Source organism: Lactuca saligna, chromosome 4 (assembly GCF_052625555.1).
Source record: "Lactuca saligna cultivar CGN05327 chromosome 4, ASM5262555v1, whole genome shotgun sequence".
NCBI classification, from domain to species: Eukaryota; Viridiplantae; Streptophyta; class Magnoliopsida; order Asterales; family Asteraceae; genus Lactuca; species Lactuca saligna.
Window position 1 is genome coordinate 276,764,557 of NC_136420.1, and position 20,195 is coordinate 276,784,751.

At 30.4% G+C, this 20,195-nt stretch overlaps 1 protein-coding gene across 1 annotated transcript; it reads right to left on the reverse strand.

Moving 5' to 3' along the window:
• Positions 1-4,147: 4,147 nt before the first annotated feature.
• LOC145040687 (uncharacterized) lies at positions 4,148-19,655 on the reverse strand. The gene is made up of 17 exons (XM_078988595.1): positions 19,605-19,655; positions 17,245-17,373; positions 16,503-16,588; positions 16,273-16,408; positions 15,995-16,191; positions 15,784-15,904; positions 15,532-15,711; positions 15,379-15,447; positions 15,220-15,301; positions 10,580-10,741; positions 10,245-10,490; positions 9,899-10,136; positions 8,635-9,563; positions 7,301-8,518; positions 6,685-7,155; positions 5,842-6,318; positions 4,148-4,248 (listed from the first exon to the last, which is right to left on the reverse strand). The coding sequence occupies exons 1-17, from the start codon at positions 19,653-19,655 to the stop codon at positions 4,148-4,150; spliced, it is 4,893 nt and encodes a 1,630-aa protein (XP_078844721.1).
• Between the last annotated feature and the right edge of the window lie 540 nt (positions 19,656-20,195).

Sequence of the window (20,195 nt, forward strand, 5' to 3'; positions counted from 1 at the left end):
AAAGTTTAACTTTGAGAACTGTTCTCCTGTTAGCACTCCTATAGATCCTAGTCTTAAGCTTCTACCTAATAAAGGATCTCCAATGTCTCAACTTGAATACTCAATGGCTATTGGTTGTCTAATGTATGCCATGATTAGTACTAGGCCTGCTATAACATATGATGCGGGAAGGCTTAGTAGACATACTAGTAATCCTAGTTCACATCATTGGCAAGCTGTGAGTAGAGTATTCAAGTACTTGAAAGGGACCATTAATTATGGTTTAACTTAAAAGGATATCCTTTTGTTTTGGAAGGTTATTCAGATGCCAGCTGGATTAACAACTTAGAGGATCACTCCTCTACAAGTGGTTGGGTGTTTCTTCTTGGAGAAGGTGCCATTTCTTGGGCATCTAAGAAACAGACTTGTATTACTAACTCAATCATGGAATCTGAGTTTGTTGCATTGTCTGCTGCTGGTAAAGAAGCTGAATGGCTAAGGAAGTTGATTTATGAAATTCCATTATGGCCTAAACCGATATCTACCATTTCTATCAGATGAGATAGTGCTGCTACCTTGGCTAAGGCTTATAGTCAAGTGTACAATGGAAAATCTAGACATTTAGGTGTTAGACATAACATGATTTGTGAGCTCATCATGACTGGTGTGATATTTATGGAGTTTGTAAGAACTCAATTTAATTTAGCCGATCATCTAACAAAAGGCTTAGCAAGAGATCTTGTGCACAAGGTGGCTGTAGGGATGGGTTTAAAGTCCACTTAAAATATTTTATATTGAGATACCCAATTCCCATCTAATGTAATATTAGATGCTAAATTCAATGTGGAAAGCTTGTCATTTGAAGATTCGAACACATTATTATCATCATCCCAAGATATGTGTTCAGTACTGCAAGTTAAGGAGGTTGAATTTATATTCTTAATAGTTCTTTTGAAAAATTGCATTTGCAGGTGCAAGAATAAAAGAACTACCTATATAAGCATGAAGTTTAGCTGCTTCAAGAAGTTAGGACTTGGCTTTGATATGCTTATTGAAGGATAGGACAAAAGCTAGTAAAATATAGTGTCAAGTTAGAACTTATGAGAATGTAAACTGTTGTGTGTATTATCTTCATGTATTCACTATGGATAGAAAGGGTTCAATCCTTAGTGATACCCTGGTATTCGAATATTTGGATTATATAATATACTAATGTGAAATTTAATCGTCACGATATTTCATTTATGCATCAGTTTTGTTGGTGTTATGTTTCATTTTAAGTTAATCAAGAGTACACTTAAATGGGGGAGGTTTGTTGGTGATTTGTTATCATCAATGTTATTTAAGTGTAATAGGATTACTTTGTTGACTAAAAATGATCTTGATAAATATTAAACAACTAAGGAAGGTGTGGAGTACACACTTGTTTAAGTTTGATTAAGTATTAAAGTATACTGTCATTTAGGGGCGAAGCCCCTGAACAAATGGTGGTCTGGGGGTAGCGCCCCTGGGAGCGGGGTCCGGGGGCAGAGCCCCTGGCTGTATTAAAAATGCATCAGAAAATCCAAATTTTGAATATTTGACCCGGTTTTGACTTTGCATTAATCCTTATACAAAACCCAGATTTATAACAGTTTTTACTGTTGAGAAAACTGTTATATGATAGTTTTTCAAATAAGAAAGGTTTATAACCAATTTTAGTTAGTTTTCTGGTACTTACGAAATTACACCATCTCATTATCTCTTTCTTTTCTCTCTGATTTTATCTGAGTCTTATCCAATTGAGGATTTGGGAGTACCACCTAAATACTTCGATTTGAAAGTGATTATCACGATTCTCAGATTTCCAAGTGCCACTAAACCATATTTCTGACATACATAAACTGAAACTATGAAAAACAATAGGTAAAATCATTTGATCATAATATTATTCGATAAAGTTAGCACAAATATGGGTTTCATTGATTTTTATTTTATATAAACATCAAAAATAATATAAAAATTACAAATACCAAAAACCATAAAAAAATAGTTTAATGTAAACTATCAAATCAGTAAGTGAGATTTTGTTTACGAGTGTTTTTAGATTTACATTTCAGTTTTGTTAATATATATATATATATATATATATATATATATATATATATATATATATATATATATATATATATATATATATATATATATGACAAAATTGCAAAAATGGTCCCTGTGGTTGGCAAAATTATGTAGTTTTGGTCCAAAACGAAATGTTGGTGTATCACTAGTCCAATTTTAGATACCTAGTGCGGTTTTAGTCCCTATGGTTATATTTTCTTGTGTTTTTGGTCCATATCCCACCTAAAATGACTAATATGCCCTTTTAGTAATTCTTTTTCAATATCTTTTGTTATTCTTTTTAGACGTTTTAATTAAAAAAATCAAAAAAGAAAATTCTACCCACCCACCATCCCACTCTTTATTTGTGTATCTCTCCTAAAACGAAGATCCCATCCATCGTTGACACCACCAAAAACACGCTTGAGCATTAGTCGTCGCCGCCACTTCATCACCCACCATCATCGGTCAACACCACCACAAGAAAAATTAGAGCACATCTATTTCAATTCGTTTCCTCCATCTGGAATGAAAGAGATCTAACAGCAATGGCCATGGCTGGTGATTTTCTCCAAGAACACAAGGCACACACAATTTCAGATTCTAGTTACGGGATGATTTTAGCTCCGATTTGATTCAACACCATCGTATCCTTTTTTGAGTCCATTAACCCTAAACACATAAATGATATAAGTGCACATATATGAAAATCAATTTGTAGAAATAGACTGTTCTTGAAAGCCCATAAGCTTTTTTCAAAGGGTTGTCACAGTGGTGATGGTGTTTCTGGATAGAACAGGTGGTGATGTTCTTACCTTTCATCTTCTCCGGCTTTGGCGGATCTGAAAACCCTAGTTCTAACAAAATATTAAAGATGATGGTGCTCCAGATCTGCAAAAAAGTGATGTCGAGGATGGGAAAAGTGGCGATGTGTTCTTTCGTCGGTGACAACGCAGAGGGAGGAAAGGTGTATTTTTATCGGTGGCCAACAACGGTGGGGAGAGGAGGCGACGCCTGGTAGAGAGGACGACTTTTTCGGTGGTGGAGAACGACGGCGAGGGTGAGAAAGGTGTTGGGGTGCTCATTCGTCGGTGACTGTGCAGAGAGAGAGAGAGAGAGAGAGAGAGAGAGAGAGAGAGACATTTATCATAGGTGATCAGCAACGGAGGGGGAGGTTGCAGTGTCTGGCGGTGACAGATATTTCCGGTGGTGGAAGCTGAAAATAGGTTTCTTGTGTATGTGTGTGTGTGTGAGAAAGAGAGAGAGGTATTTTGATTTTTAATTACTTAAAAAATACTAAAATGATAAAGAAACAAAAAAAAAAACAAATATGAGGGGTATAATCGTATTTTTTGATGGAGAGGGACCAAAACCAATAGAAAGATCCAATTTTGAACCATTGATGCACCACTAAAAATTTTTGGACCAAAACCACATAATTTTGTCAAACACAAGGACCATTTTTGCAATTTTGGATATATATATATATATATATATATATATATATATATATATATATATATATATATATATATATATATATATATATATATATATATATATATATATTATTTTCTTTTCTAGTTAGACATTTCAATGTGTTGGAAAACATGATGTTTTAGGATACAATCAAAAACTTCATTGATTTATCCAACAAATTGAGCTAACTTGTATTATAAGTTAAAATGGTCATCACATATCCAAAACTATGATTTATGATTTATATTTTCAATTAACAAAGTTCGCTCACGTTATGCTACACATGGATTTTGTTCGACTAGAAAAAAAAAATTGTATTTGAATGATAAAACTTCTAGACAATCAATAAGGTTGGAGGGAGTGGTTCGGTAGCCATACTCGCCTACAAATGTGTCAAAGTCCTCACCAAAATAAAGTAGCGAGCCTCCTGCGAGGAAAAAGAAAGAGATTGGGAGATAAAGGCACATGATTGGTTATTTTTTTTTCTATTTTTTTTCACAATATAAATAACACACGATTAAATGCTACTATTCCTTATCTTTTTGCTACCCTTCTTTTCATCCTATATGGTTTAAAAAAATCTTATGTGGCTTTAAAAAATCTTATATTGCAACATGCTAAAGATGTTACCATTACTTTGAGCTGGAAGATTTGATGATTCAACACATGACTTATCACCGTGCGCATTCATTCCTAATACAAATCATGATCGATACCTATTTTTTTTTTGTTAACGCTAAAAAATATCATGTAGAGTTTTGAGAAAAAAAACAATGATAATCTATACATTAAGCTGCACATTAATGATGATGACTGTGACTGCTCGATAACAAAAAAAAGTATTGTCTTAAACGAAGCAATAGTATAATTATTTGTTGGGCAATATAACTATTATTCATTTTCTTTGGACTCTTATTTAATTCTTTTAAGTGGTTTTTTTACATATTTTAATTGCATATAATCATATTAAAGTTTATCAGTTTTTTATACATATTTTAGTTTCATATAATAATATTAAAGATTTAAAGTTTGTCATGTATATGTTTATATAAAAGTAAGTATGTAATTTTATTATTAACATGTAAGAGGAAAACACATATAATATAATTTTTATTTACTTTTCCTTATCATCAAGACATCAACCCTATATCGTGGAATAATTTAGAAAAAAATATGGTTAATTTCTAATTATTGTTCAAACAATCGTTTTGACCATATGCAAAACCCAGGATACAAAAAGCTAAAAGCCTAAAACATACGATACAAGAATACATTTTATGACTAATTTATATTTGAGGTAAACGGCTTTAATATTGACCATATTGGTTGAGTGTTATTATTTGCTTATTATTTAGTTATTTTAAATAAAAAAATTGGTTAAATATATAATGTTATATTTAATTATTATATTGGTGTTAGTTTTGTATATTGGTTAATAGTTATCTGATTTTAATTAGGTTTTGTAATTATGTATTAAAATATATTTTGAAATAATAAAATAATAATATGTTTAGAAGATTTTAAAATTATAAAATAATGCTTTAAAAAAGTCATACGTAACGATTTACATATGTATTCTTATACTAGGTTAAAATCCGTGGAACTCACGGGTGCTGTTTTTGAATTGAATTTAAAAATTAATTATTTAATAAAATATTATATCAATAATTCTGATAACTTATAAATTGTAATATTGAATATTTAAATAATTTTTTTATTGGTAATTATTTAATTACTAACTAAATGGGAAGTATTTAATTAGGAATGAAGATTTTTGAAAACTATTTTTTTTTATTCATTATTCTAATTGGACATATGCAGATGATACAATACCAATGTGTGTAATGAAATTAACATAAAATACAACAATACGTAATTATAAAAAAATACAGTAATATGATGGATTAAGTGTGATTTCCTAAAATTGAATAAAACGACGTTACAAAAAAGTTGGCTACAAATTTCGAAAAACTTCCTTATAAACAACATTGGAAGTTTTATTTGTGAGTTTGTCATCTTTATCTAAAATTAATAATTTTAATCCCTCTCTACTCTGAACTCTAGATAAGGCAACATACAATTGTCCATGTGAAAAAACTGAATCTTTCAGAAACAGACCAACCTTTGACAACGATTGTCCTTGACTTTTGTTAATAGTCATTGCAAAACATACAGCCAAAGGAAACTGTCTTCTTGTGAATTTGAAGGGAATCTTTTTTTCTGATGGAGTTAAAGACATTCTTGGAATAAAAGTCCGATTTCCAATATTAGTTCCAGTTATTATACGTGCCTCAATAGCACGTTTGCCCAATGATAACACCTCTATTCTTGTGCCATTACATAAGCCGTTTTTCTGATCAATATTTCTCAGTAACATTACTGGAACACCAATTTTTAAAACTAATTTATGATTTGGTAAACCGGATACTTTGAGTCCATTTAATACATCAGGAGAGTATAGATTTGCATCAAATTGATCATGGAGAAATTCGGATTCACATATGCAGTCTGAACTTAAATATTCAACTTGATCTCCTGGAAACTTCTTAAGTAAACGGTCGTTTATTTCCTGGACAACTTCATTTTTTGGAGCAAGTATCGCTCTTTCTTGGAAATAATTTATATCGCTATAGTACTCTAAAATTGAAGGATATACAAACTCAATTAAGGAACCTATAGGATCATGTGAATCATTAATGAGAATATCATCCGGAATATCGATAATCGTTTCACCGTCGTTCGGACCACCAAGTTTTCCTTCTCCTATATCCAACAACCAATTTGCAAAATCTCTTATTTTTCATATATCTGATTGATCCCTTCCAACAGTTAGCCTAATGTTTTTTGTTAATCTATGGACTTTGCAATGTTCCCATAAATATGAAGAACTCAAAGAAGCATTTACAATGTTCTGTCTACTGCCACCCGGCACAACAGGTAGAATTTGTCTAAAATCTCCTCCAAAGACAATAACTTTCCCTCCAAATGGAATATTTGAGATGGTTGAATTTACGCACCTTAATAAATCCTTCAAAGTTCGATCTAAAGCTTCAAATGCATGCTTATGGACCATAGGTGCTTCATCCCAAATTATCAAAGAGGTTTTCCTTATTAAGCTTGCCAACTCACCGTCTGGATTTATGTTACAAAAAGAATCCTCTGTAAGCTCAAATGGAATTATAAATCGAGAGTGTGTTGTTCTACCACCGGGCAATAATAAGGAAGCAATACCACTTGAAGCAACATTTAATACAATATTTCCTTCAGATCTAATTGCTGCAGATATTGTTTTCCATAAAAAAGTTTTACCCGTTCCACCATACCCGTAAACAAAGAAGACACCTCCTTTATTTTGTTGAATAGCACTCTTGATGTTTAGGAAAATGTTCCGTTGCTCATTTGTTAATGCAAGAAACATACGATCATAGTCATTCTTTATCACGGGAATGTCGTAATCTAGTTCCTCGGTGATAAGTCGATTGTTTGAAGAAGAAACGGATTCAACATCTGGGTATGGCATGTTTTTGAAGTTTTTGAGAGTAGAGTTGTTTCGAAGTAAAATTTGTTGTATTTCGAACAAAGTTAAGTTCTTAAGTTCATCTACTCCGAGAGACAATTATGCACGAAAATATTAAATAATTAATAAAATACGTGGTTGATATTTAATAATTTCATTACTAATTATTTAATGGGTGTTGAAAAATAAAAATAAATTAATTTTAAAAAATAAGAAAAAATGTAATACCTGCTGACTTAAATCTTCGTCGTTGGCTATATAGAATTCCATCTGCCAAATATTCCCATGTATTTTCCCAAACGATCTCTGGTTTAGACATACTATTACACATCAACAATGTAGCAAATAAAAAGCGTAGATAAAAACCAGATCCAGAATGACTTGCTTCTTTAATTGCATCAATGTATTCATTGTCATCATCTAATAGCCCGAGTGCATAACAGGCATCTCTAAAAGAAGAATGTGTTTCTCCATTTACCGTGCGAATTTCATCAAATGATGTTGGTCCTTTTACTTTATTTAAAAGAATCCTTAAGAAATATGCTTCACCTAGTTTAGGTGAAACTGAATGAATTCTACCGATGGCTTTTCCTACTTTCCTTCGCTTCCAAAACCGACCATTTAATATCCAAACAAACTTTGTAGGGAATTCAACATATGTGAGTTTTCGTGCTTCACTGTCGATTGCATTACACTCCATCCAAGCTGTGAACTTAGAAGCGGCAACAGAAGGTTTGTCAAGAACATCATCAATATCATCATCTTCGCCATATACAATCTGTTGTTGATTAGGAAGATGAAAAGGTAGTCTAACAACAGAAGGATGTCTGCAATGAACATCATATCTAAAAATTCGCCATGATGCTTCACATGCTGATAAATATCTACAATCGTAATATTCAGCTATTTCATCGACCGCATCATTATTTTCACATTCATTGTTGGTTGGTACAACAGCAACTGTAGCTCTATCAGGACCCTTATTTATGTATTTAAACAAATACTTTATAGAAGATCCCTGATTGCACCATTCAATATTAATATGTGTCTGATATCTTTTCAATAGATATTTGTTGTATGGAACAACATTTCTATTATCCAACCTTACACCTGATTTTTCTACAAAATGACCATCGTTTCTTCGCCTATATAACGGAAAACCATTCTGATCAACAGACGAATGATTAATGAATTGTTTTGGAAAGTTTTTAGAGCACTTTTTATCCACCATGCATGGACAATTCATATTTTCAGCTCCACATGGACCATGAATCATAAACTCATTTACAAGTGAATACAATTCAGGATCTTCAATTCTGTCTGGTATCTCTGCTGAAATTATTGGATCGATAAGTTCAACAGTTGGTAGCTTGTTGTCAGAATGCATGAATAGACATATATGACTATGCGGCAAACCTCTTTTTTGAAATTCAATGGTATAAACATCTGTAAAAGAATTTGACAAAAAATAAAAGAGAATGTGATTAGATATCAAAACATATTTAAAATATAATAATAAGATCAATGTTTTACAAAAAAATTAAAAATATAGTTTTAATTACATGCTTGAACTTTGCCGAAAATTTGATTCTCCCTTAAGTCTTTAATGAATGCATCAAGCTTGATCTTAAACAACCTACATAGTATATCAGGTCTGTCTTCTTGTTGAAGTGAAGTATCCTTAAGAAACCTTTTAATCTCAGGCCATTTGGGATTACACGTAAAGGTTATGAAGAAATTAGGATATCCAAACCATTTACATAGTGACATGGCATCCAAATAGTTTTGCAGCATATAGCGTGCACCTCCGGTAAAGGATGAAGGTAATATGACACGTTGGCCGACATTCGAGATATCAGTCATTCCTTGAGCTTTTTGGTTACGTAAATTTTCATAAGAATCACATCTAAGAACATGTTGTTGCCTACGTATGTAGTACATTCTCTCTGTTTCCATCATAGTATAGGCATCTACCAGAAATTGTTGAAACAACCTTCTTGAATTAAGTATGAGAGAGAACGAATGATCTCTGTCTTGAATCCTATAAGCGAAATATTCTCTCATTGTACATTTCGCACGCTTGCTGTTGGTCGTAAATGACACACCTCTATGAAGAATGTCAACACTATAACCATCATCCCCATATGGAAATAGCAATGGATATTGGAGAGGAAGGTACGAAGGATGCAATTCACTGATACGTTGTAGACAACCATTTTTTGTTTGAACGACGATATCCCTCTTTTCGATTGAATCCGAAATGTCACCAATTATTAAAGCAGCAACCTCAGAAGCAGTCGGTAGGTTATATGTTCTTCCATCTTGCTCCCTTCTCCCGATAAGTCGTAATTTCATATCAACTTCTGGATTTTTTTGAAAAGTATCTCTTACCATTCTATAAGATCTAACCAAGACATTATTTGAATCCAACATCACCTTAATATCTTTAACAATATCACTATCAGTTGATGTTGATTGATCTTTTTCACCACTAAAATAAATAAATTTATACATAATATTAGTAATATATACATAATATATATATATATATAATAATAATAATAATAATAATAATAATAATAATAATAATAATAATAATAGATTATGAATAAGAAGTTTGAGAAAATACCGAAAACATCTTTGTCTATTTGTAATTTCGTTGTCAGTGTCATAAATGTATAACTGAGAGAATTTTGGTTCCGATCCTTTTGCTGGCAAAAGACTTCCAATACTATGATAATTTTGACCACCCAATCTGAAAATGTAAGGAGCGTTTCCTCTATTGATTGAAGAGTCAATTTTACCACCATCGACGTGAAAGAAAACATTGAATTGTAACGTCGAATGTTTTTCATGAAGTGTTTGCTTTTTGAATCCATATTTCGAAACATTCTTTCATAAGTAGGGGGTGCATTCTTTAAGTCTGGAAGTTGAACTTTGCCGTAACCACAACATAATGAATAATCCGTGTTCCCATTTTCTTTACCTCTAATGTATTCATTTCTCCATAACTTTGCACGACATGTTTGACATAAAACATCTTGATCACCATGATCCAAATATTCTGTAAAATAAAAGCGTTGAATAAAATATCAATGAATTTTATAATTATATAGAACATAGTATCTGAAATGTAAAATGAATTTTATTTTTTCATTACCATTTGAGATACCAACTATACGATTTTCATTGTTCACTTGATGTATATTTTCTACATCTTCTGTCAAATCAATCAATGGGATAGGGGATAAATGTCTTGCCTTCGTTTTTAATTTATGACATCCTGGATTTAATTTGATTGATGATGAAGAAGTTGTTACTGTAGATGCATTATTTGATGTCATATCATTTGAAAGTACATGGTACTGTCTTTTCTTTGCTAACTTGGAAGTGATATATTTATCCAAACCAATGTTATCTGAATAAAATAAAAATAAAATAGTTAACTAAATAAATAAATATTTACATAATGGATAATAGTATATTTTAAAAACCATAAATAATTACCATTCGTAATGTTAGATAACGGATTTATAACATTTTTAATGTTAGAAAATGGAGTTCTAACATCTGTAAAGGAAGGACAATATTGTATGGTTGTGTTATGCTTTGCAGGTGTTGTAAATGAATTGACATTTTGAGTTTGACGAACAATGTTGGTTGATTGATCTGCAAATAGAAATGACTTATAAAACTTGTAAATATATGTATTCAACTATATAACAGTAAAAGATGGAATATAAAATACTAATACGGTTATAGTTAATGGTTTTTTTGAAGAGATGTTGTAATGATATACTTGGAACGTTTGGTATTGTTTTTATTTTCTTCGATCTTTTATTTTCCAAATATATTTTTCTTTGTCTTCTTTTCTCTTTGGCCTGCATGTGGTACATGTTACCGTTGTTTTCTGCATAAGAAGATATAGGTTAGGAAATGAAATGTGAAATTATGTACATAATATGTTTATATAATACAATTGAAGTTAGTTAGAATTAAATAAATAATGATAATAAAGTAAATGTATTTAAAAAGTTACCTTTATTAATTTGTTTATTAAAATGTTAGCATCATGACTCATCATCCTCATTTCCAACCTAGGGTTTATTCGATTTAAATCTACTGTTTCCCCAATTTCAACCAATCGTGGGTTCGGATGATATCAGGGGTTAAAACCCTAGATCTCCATGGAATCAATGAAGGTAAAATTGTGTGATACACGATAATCGTTATGATTATAAATTGCTTATTGATCTTATGTATCTATTCAAGATTATTTTTTTACAATTAGAAAAACATCTATTCCAGCATATTGATTATTGTTGTAAATTTCAACCATAAATTCATAGAGAAAACAAAGTGATCTAAACTGATAATACTAACCGGACATATGGATATGGAAATCTTGCAGGTAGAACTGGAATGAGGATTACAACTTTAATGAAGCAGTTTGATGTAAGCTTAATGAAAAAAAAATCGCAGAAACAATTGAACATTAAGAAGACGAATGAGGTGTTTCAAAATTTTGGATTTCACGTTTTGAGTTAAAGTTATATGCTTGAATATTGGAAAAAGATTACGATTATATAATTTTATTGTTGTTGGATCTTTATTAGATATAATTTTCTTCCTGATTTTTTGGAATTTAAAAGATTACAACTAAAAATTAGTTTAATATTCAAATTTCATCTAAAAAAGGAGTATAGAATATTAGGAAATAGTTGGTTGAATATAGGTTATTTACAGAAGATAAGTAAATATGTTGCAACCATTACAAAAATGTATGAATTAATTTTAGAGAATCAAAGATATAAATTTTGTTTACAATTGGTTATTGATTATTTATTAAAAATAACATATTTATCGTGACAAAAATAATAGCTATTCTAAATAATAGACATAAATGTTCCATGTTTAAAATAATCAACAGAAAGATGCGAAGGTGATTATGGTTAATATTCATTATTGGAGTCAAATGCAGTTCACGTGTAAAAGCAAAAATGTTCGCATTTGGTAATACAAATCAAAATTGGGTTTCGCATATGAGGTTGTATGGATTGGGGTTAAAGATGCGAAGGTGATTATGGTTAATATTCATTTCGTATTTGGTGAGACAAACAACTCAAATGCGAATGAACTAAAAAAAAATGACTGGAACATGCGAAGAAAGAGGGTGAATGAAGAATGTGAATTTTACAGTAGAAAGCGAATTGGGGAAGAAAGCTAAGAATTTCGCATTTTTATTATACAAATTTATTGATTGATTGATTTGTCTTAATTGTTAATTGCGATATATGAAATACTTATCAAGTTAGGGGCAATATGGTCATTTTGAAGTAAAAGAAGCCTTGGTTATTAAATGAATCATACGAAGGATCTGTTATTTGATTTTGGAATTGGGGTGAATAATCGAACGATTTGGAGTTGCGAATTTGATTTTGAAAAGCCAATCAGTTGGGTTCGCATATGTAAACAGATAAGTTTTGATTTTGGATTAGCAATTGGGTTAATTGGTTTATTGATTGAGGGACGATTCGTGAAGAAAAATGCGAAGTCAAGAAGGACTGTGAAATATGATTTGTTCAATATTGGAGTCAAATGCAGTTCACGTGTAAAAGCAAAAATGTTCGCATTTGGTAATACAAATCAAAATTGGGTTTCGCATATGAGGTTGTATGGATTGGGGTTAAAGATGCGAAGGTGATTATGGTTAATATTCATTTCGTATTTGGTGAGACAAACAACTCAAATGCGAATGAACTAAAAAAAAATATGACTGGAACATGCGAAGAAAGAGGGTGAATGAAGAATGTGAATTTTACAGTAGAATGCGAGTTGGGGAAGAAAGCTAAGAATTTTGCATTTTTATTATACAAATTGATTGATTGATTGATTTGTCTTAATTGTTAATTGCGATATATGAAATACTTATCAAGTTAGGGGGAATATGGTCATTTTGAAGTAAAAGAAGCCTTGGTTATTAAATGAATCATATGAAGGATCTGTTATTTGATTTTGGAATTGGGGCGAATAATCGAACCATTTGGAGTTGCGAATTTGATTTTGAAAAGCCAATCAGTTGGGTTCGCATATGAAAACAAATAAGTTTTGATTTTGGATTCGCAATTGGGTTAATTGGGTTATTGATTGAGGGACGATTCGTGAAGAAAAATGCGAAGTCAAGAAGGACTGTGAAATGTGATTTGCTCAATATTGGAGTCAAATGCAGTTCACGTGTAAAAGCAAAAATGTTCGCATTTGGTAATACAAATCAAAATTGGGTTTCGCATATGAGGTTGTATGGATTGGGGTTAAAGATGCGAAGGTGATTATAGTTAATATTCATTTCGTATTTGGTGAGACAAACAACTCAAATGCGAATGAACTAAAAAAAAAAATGACTGGAACATGCGAAGAAAGAGGGTGAATGAAGAATGTGAATTTTACAGTAGAATGCGAATTGGGGAAGAAAGCTAAGAATTTCGCATTTTTATTATACCAATTGATTGATTGATTGATTTGTCTTAATTGTTAATTGCGATATATGAAATACTTATCAAGTTAGGGGGAATATGGTCATTTTGAAGTAAAAGAAGCCTTGGTTATTAAATGATACGAAGGATCTGTTATTTGATTTTGGAATTGGGGCGAATAATCGAACGATTTGGAGTTGCGAATTTGATTTTGAAAAGCCAATCAGTTGGGTTCGCATATGAAAACAGATAAGTTTTGATTTTGGATTAGCAATTGGGTTAATTGGGTTATTGATTGAGAGACGATTCGTGAAGAAAAATGCGAAGTCAAGAAGGACTGTGAAATGTGATTTGTTCAATATTGGAGTCAAATGCAGTTCACGTGTAAAAGCAAAAATGTTCGGTTTTGGTAATACAAATCAAAATTGGGTTTCGCATATGAGGTTGTATGGATTGGGGTTAAAGATGCGAAGGTGATTATGGTTAATATTAATTTCGCATTTGGTGAGACAAACAACTCAAATGCCAATGAACTAAAAAAAAAAAAATGACTGGAACATGCGAAGAAAGAGGGTGAATGAAGAATGTGAATTTTACAGTAGAATGCGAATTGGGGAAGAAAGCTAAGAATTTCGCATTTTTATTATACAAATTGATTGATTGATTGATTTGTCTTAATTGTTAATTGCGATATATGAAATACTTATCAAGTTAGGGGCAATATGGTCATTTTGAAGTAAAAGAAGCCTTGGTTATTAAATGAATCATACGAAGGATCTGTTATTTGATTTTGGAATTGGGGCGAATAATCGAACGATTTGGAGTTGCGAATTTGATTTTGAAAAGCCAATCAGTTGGGTTCGCATATGAAAACAGATAAGTTTTGATTTTGGATTCGCAATTGGGTTAATTGGGTTATTGATTGAGGGACGATTCGTGAAGAAAAATGCGAAGTCAAGAAGGACTGTGAAATGTGATTTGCTCAATATTGGAGTCAAATGCAGTTCACGTGTAAATGCAAAAATGTTCGCATTTGGTAATACAAATCAAAATTGGGTTTCGCATATGAGGTTGTATGGATTGGGGTTAAAGATGCGAAGGTGATTATGGTTAATATTCATTTCGTATTTGGTGAGACAAACAACTCAAATGCGAATGAACTAAAAAAAAAAAATGACTGGAACATGCGAAGAAATAGGATGAATGAAGAATGTGAATTTTACAGTAGAATGCGAATTGGGGAAGAAAGCTAAGAATTTCGCATTTTTATTATTCAAATTGATTGATTGATTGATTTGTCTTAATTGTTAATTGCGATATATGAAATACTTATCAAGTTAGGGGCAATATATTTTATTTGAGTTATAACCAAAATCAACTAACTTGTCCAATTTAAAACAATAAAAGTATCCAAAAATATTCAAAACCAATAATATTTGACATCCTAAATACCCCAAAATAAAAATCATACCAAGCAATTAAAATATCTTTATAACCAAAACAAATGATCAAAATATATTAAATGTGTCTTATAACCGATAGAAACTCACTTTTCAATTTTTGGAATCAAGAGTGGAGTTTCCTCTGCGGTTGACTTTCTTTTAGCCTTAGTTGAACTTAAATCATATCCAGAATCAACATCATAAATTTCTTGGAGGTTGCGCTTCAAATCACCTGATATTTTGCAAGGACTTGTTGCGGTTGACTTATCAACTGTTGAGGGTGTAAAACTTTTGTCTGTTTGTGAGATCACATCCTAATTTAAAAAAAAATGTTTGATTCCTAAAAAAAATAACTAATATAATTAAAAGTTTATAAAATAAAATGAAAAACCTTTTGAACAGGCTGTACAACATCATCGGATTCCAAAGCAACTTGATTTAAGGAGACAGATTGATTACTCTAAAAAATAAAATGGAAATATGTTAATCGTTTTGTACTTTAACATTAAAGAATTGTAAATTTTCAACAATAAAAATTACATACCATAAGTTCTATTTTACTTTCCAATTCACAAACAATCGACATATCTTCTGTAACTCTGAGAACTGTGTAAATGTTATTATAGTTGTTGACATTGTATTCTGTAATATATACAACAAAACCAAACTTGCGGTTTTTCAACACATTAAGTTGCATTGGAAATAGGGCATCACTGTCTCCGGCCTGTAAGATATATTTTAATAAATTAAAAAATTAAGTAAATGTTTTCTGATTTTAAAGGTATGAATAATATACCGCATCATGTATCTTTTTCAACTCGTAGGCACTTATATTTAACAACCTCCTTGCTTCCCTATCAAAAAGAGTCAATCCAATGGTTCCAGTACAATCTTGTACGTTAATTGGAATTATATACCTAAAACAAAAAATAATTATGTCATTGTTAGTGTTGTTTTAAGATTGACAAAATTAATAGAAATAAATATGTCTATACTTTATAACTGACTGAAATTCAGATTTTTTGCATTGTGCATTTGTACACTCGACAACCATAGTTTCTGAAATTCCCTCAGGGTTGGTATACGAATGATTGGTTTTGGGAACCGGGATAAATTTTTTTCCACATTTTTTGCATGCTTCATAATACCATGGTAGATTCTGCCTTATATTAACAATGGAAGCAACTAATAAAAACTTCATTTCCTGTATCATATAAAATGTAAAAATTATTAAAATAAATTATGCAAAAATAAAATGTAAAACATATAAAATAATGCAATATACCTTAATTGGTTCGGTGATCTCACAGATTGTTTTTAATGGAAAATTGCCCTTAAAGTCATCTGTATATGAAGAAGAGTAGCTTTGAAGTGTAGTTATGCTTTTTTCAGTTATACCGAAATTGTCATGACATTTCAACCTGTAATGTTTAATTTAGATTCATGAATATTTGGTTTTGTGTTTTTTTAAGTTAAAATACATTATAAAAAAATAAAAAACAATTGGAAACTAACTTATTTTTAAACTCATTTGTTTCATAAATGTCAGAATTTATGAACAATTTCGTTACTTTCAAAATGATTTTTAGCTTCACCAAGACCTGTAAAAAATGTATATCCAATTATTAAAATTTATATAAAAACAGTAATTATAAACATCTATATATAAAGACTGAATACAAACCATTCCAAATGTTTAGCTTCAAAAACTACATCACGATCACAACAAAATTAACAGTCGGGTTATTTTTTAGGTATTCTGAAATTTGATATGCTTGACTTTCAAAAATAGTAACCTTCAGATGTACAAAACTAAATAAACCATAAAATAGTATATTAATATTAATTTGTGATTAATTAAAGATAATAAATAATAAATAAATAATACAATATAATCTCACTCTAGGTTGCTAAGAGTGACTTTTATATAATGCTTGGATGGTACTGGATTTGAAGTTTCAAGAGGCCTAAATGACACGATATGTCCAATAACATCTACACAACAGATACCACAAAAAAAATAAAAGTTTAGGATTAAATTCGTAATATTTAAATAATAAAATGTATAACCAAAAAAACAAATAATAAAAAATGATTTTACTAATATTTTATGACTACCCAAAGAATGTGTCTTTTGGGCATGTTTGTTCTATGATAGAATTAAAGTCAACAAACATAAATCCATTGACCGGACCCGAGAAATCATCACATTTTTTTAGGATGCTTTTCCAATCCAAAGTTAAGGTCTGTTTATGACCTGTATAACTAAAACCATTAGTAACAGCAGCCATATTGGGTTTATAACTATATAACTTTCATCTTCCTTTAAAAGATGACGAAATCTGGAGAAATTCTGATTGAAGACACGAGCTTGGTATTGTGTACCCTGTTTAAAAAAAAATTAAAAATTATTATGTTCATGAAACATGTCTAATATTGAATGATGAATAAAAAATATATCAAATACAACAAACCTCCTCATCCATGATGATCATTTCAATGGAACAAACTTTATTATTTCTGACAAAGTTCCAAATTTTAAGCACCCGAACCTTGATATGCGATTTTTCATCTATCTGGTCAATGTTATTTAGGTAAACCTTATTTCCTATTTCCATTTTCTGCAATAAATTTAATCATTATAGAATTGTAAGGAAAATTAGCAACCTTTTAAATTAACAGCAAATCAAAGTAAATGAAACAGCAAAACAAAAAAAACGTATTGTAATAGTTAAAGCTTTGAGGTTGTATGGATTGGGGTTAAAGATGTTCGCATATTGGAGTCAAATGCAGTTCAAGTGTAAAAGCAAAAATGTTCGCATTTGGTAATACAAATCAAAATTGGGTTTCGCATATGAGGTTGTATGGATTGGGGTTAAAGATGCGAAGGTGATTATGGTTAATATTCATTTCGTATTTGGTGAGACAAACAACTCAAATGCGAATGAACTAAAAAAAAAATGACTGGAACATGCGAAGAAAGAGGGTGAATGAAGAATGTGAATTTTACAGTAGAATGCGAATTGGGGAAGAAAGCTAAGAATTTCGCATTTTTATTATACAAATTGATTGATTGATTGATTTGTCTTAATTGTTAATTGCGATATATGAAATACTTATCAAGTTAGGGGCAATATGGTCATTTTGAAGTAAAAGAAGCCTTGGTTATTAAATGAATCATACGAAGGATCTGTTATTTGATTTAGGTAAACCTTATTTCCTATTTCCATTTTCTGCAATAAATTTAATCATTATAGAATTGTAAGGAAAATTAGCAACCTTTTAAATTAACAGCAAATCAAAGTAAATGAAACAGCAAAACGAAAAAAACATATTGTAATAGTTAAAGCTTTGAGGTTGTATGGATTGGGGTTAAAGATGTTCGCATATTGGAGTCAAATGCAGTTCAAGTGTAAAAGCAAAAATGTTCGCATTTGGTAATACAAATCAAAATTGGGTTTCGCATATGAGGTTGTATGGATTGGGGTTAAAGATGCGAAGGTGATTATGGTTAATATTCATTTCGTATTTCGTGAGACAAACAACTCAAATGCGAATGAACTAAAAAAAAAAATGACTGGAACATGCGAAGAAAGAGGGTGAATGAAGAATGTGAATTTTACAGTAGAATGCGAATTGGGGAAGAAAGCTAAGAATTTCGCATTTTTATTATACAAATTGATTGATTGATTGATTTGTCTTAATTGTTAATTGCGATATATGAAATACTTATCAAGTTAGGGGCAATATGGTCATTTTGAAGTAAAAGAAGCCTTGGTTATTAAATGAATCATACGAAGGATCTGTTATTTGATTTTGGAATTGGGGCGAATAATCGAACGATTTGGAGTTGCGAATTTGATTTTGAAAAGCCAATCAGTTGGGTTCGCATATGAAAACAGATAAGTTTTGATTTTATAGAATAAATTTAATGACCATATTGCCAATCAGTTGGGTTCGCATATGAATTCCATTTTCTGCAATAAATTTAATCATTATAGAATTGTAAGGAAAATTAGCAACCTTTTAAATTAACAGCAAATCAAAGTAAATGAAACAGCAAAACAAAAAAAACATATTGTAATAGTTAAAGCTTTGAAGAACAGTTTTTTTTTAAAGAAAATAAAGTTCTCATTTTTATTACTAATTTCGTATTTTGTAATCATTTTCATTAACATTTACGTCTTTTAAACTGAAAAGGTAGAAGAAGAACATGATTAAGAAGAATTAGCAAAAGGAAGAAGAAGAACATCACTAATAAAATGAAAAATGATAGAAACTGGTAAATCAGACAATTAAGAGGTTAGAAATATTAGTAATGCTGATATTTTAATACACTAACCTGATATTATAATTTTTGAAGCGTTGCAGAATCACGAAGAATGAAGAAGAATACGTTTGCAAATATTACTATGGAGCAGAATTCGTCTGGAGCAGAATGGTAAAGAGAAAATAACTGTATGAATGCTATTTACGTTTGAATAAATAAGAACAAAAATTAAGAAGATTACGTTTGAAAAAGAATAATATTGCAGATTTTTAGGGATTTAATTTGCAATCAAAATAAACAAACTTTCAAAATTAATGCGTGTTTTTCGAATCTGAAGATTGACTAACATATTTGTTTGCAGATTTTTCCGGAATTATTGAATTTGGATTGTATGGCATTTACGTAAATATAGATGAATAAAATGAGCGGGAAAACTCTATTTTGGAGGTCTTATAGATTGACACGTGGCAGAGTTCTACTTATTTATTAGAATTAGGATTTGACTATTAACAATATTTATCATACTAAAAACAAAGATAAAAATAAAAATAAAACTCAAACCTATGAATAAATTTAAAATAAAATAAATATATGTAAGAATAATTAAAAATAACTTATAACCTATAACAAAAATACATAATAAAAATAAAACTTATAAGCTAGATAATTATTAATATTAAGATAAACCTTTAAAACACTCAAACGGGTTATTTATTCCGAGTTAAAGTCGGACATCAAAGCTATTTGTTTAAAAAACCAGCCGCATGTTTTCGATCTTTTTAAACAACTTTGTCTGTGTTGCCGCATATATAATAACGTATCCGAAAGAAAAAGAACACTTTTACTTTATAAGTGATTATAACAAAAGATTTCCATTTTAACAAAAAAAAAGTAATATATTATTTTATTTTAACCTAAAATAACAATATATTTTGTTT

Coding starts and splice junctions, on each gene's coding strand:
- LOC145040687 (XM_078988595.1), bottom strand. CDS start 19,655: ATGCCATACAATCCAAATTCAATAATTCCGGAAAAATCTGCAAACAAA. Junction 16,589..17,244: donor TAATGGTTTTAGTTATACAG/GTCATAAACAGA, acceptor CATTTTTTACAG/GTCTTGGTGAAGCTAAAAAT. Junction 6,319..6,684: donor TTGTAACATAAATCCAGACG/GTGAGTTGGCAA, acceptor TGTTGGATATAG/GAGAAGGAAAACTTGGTGGT.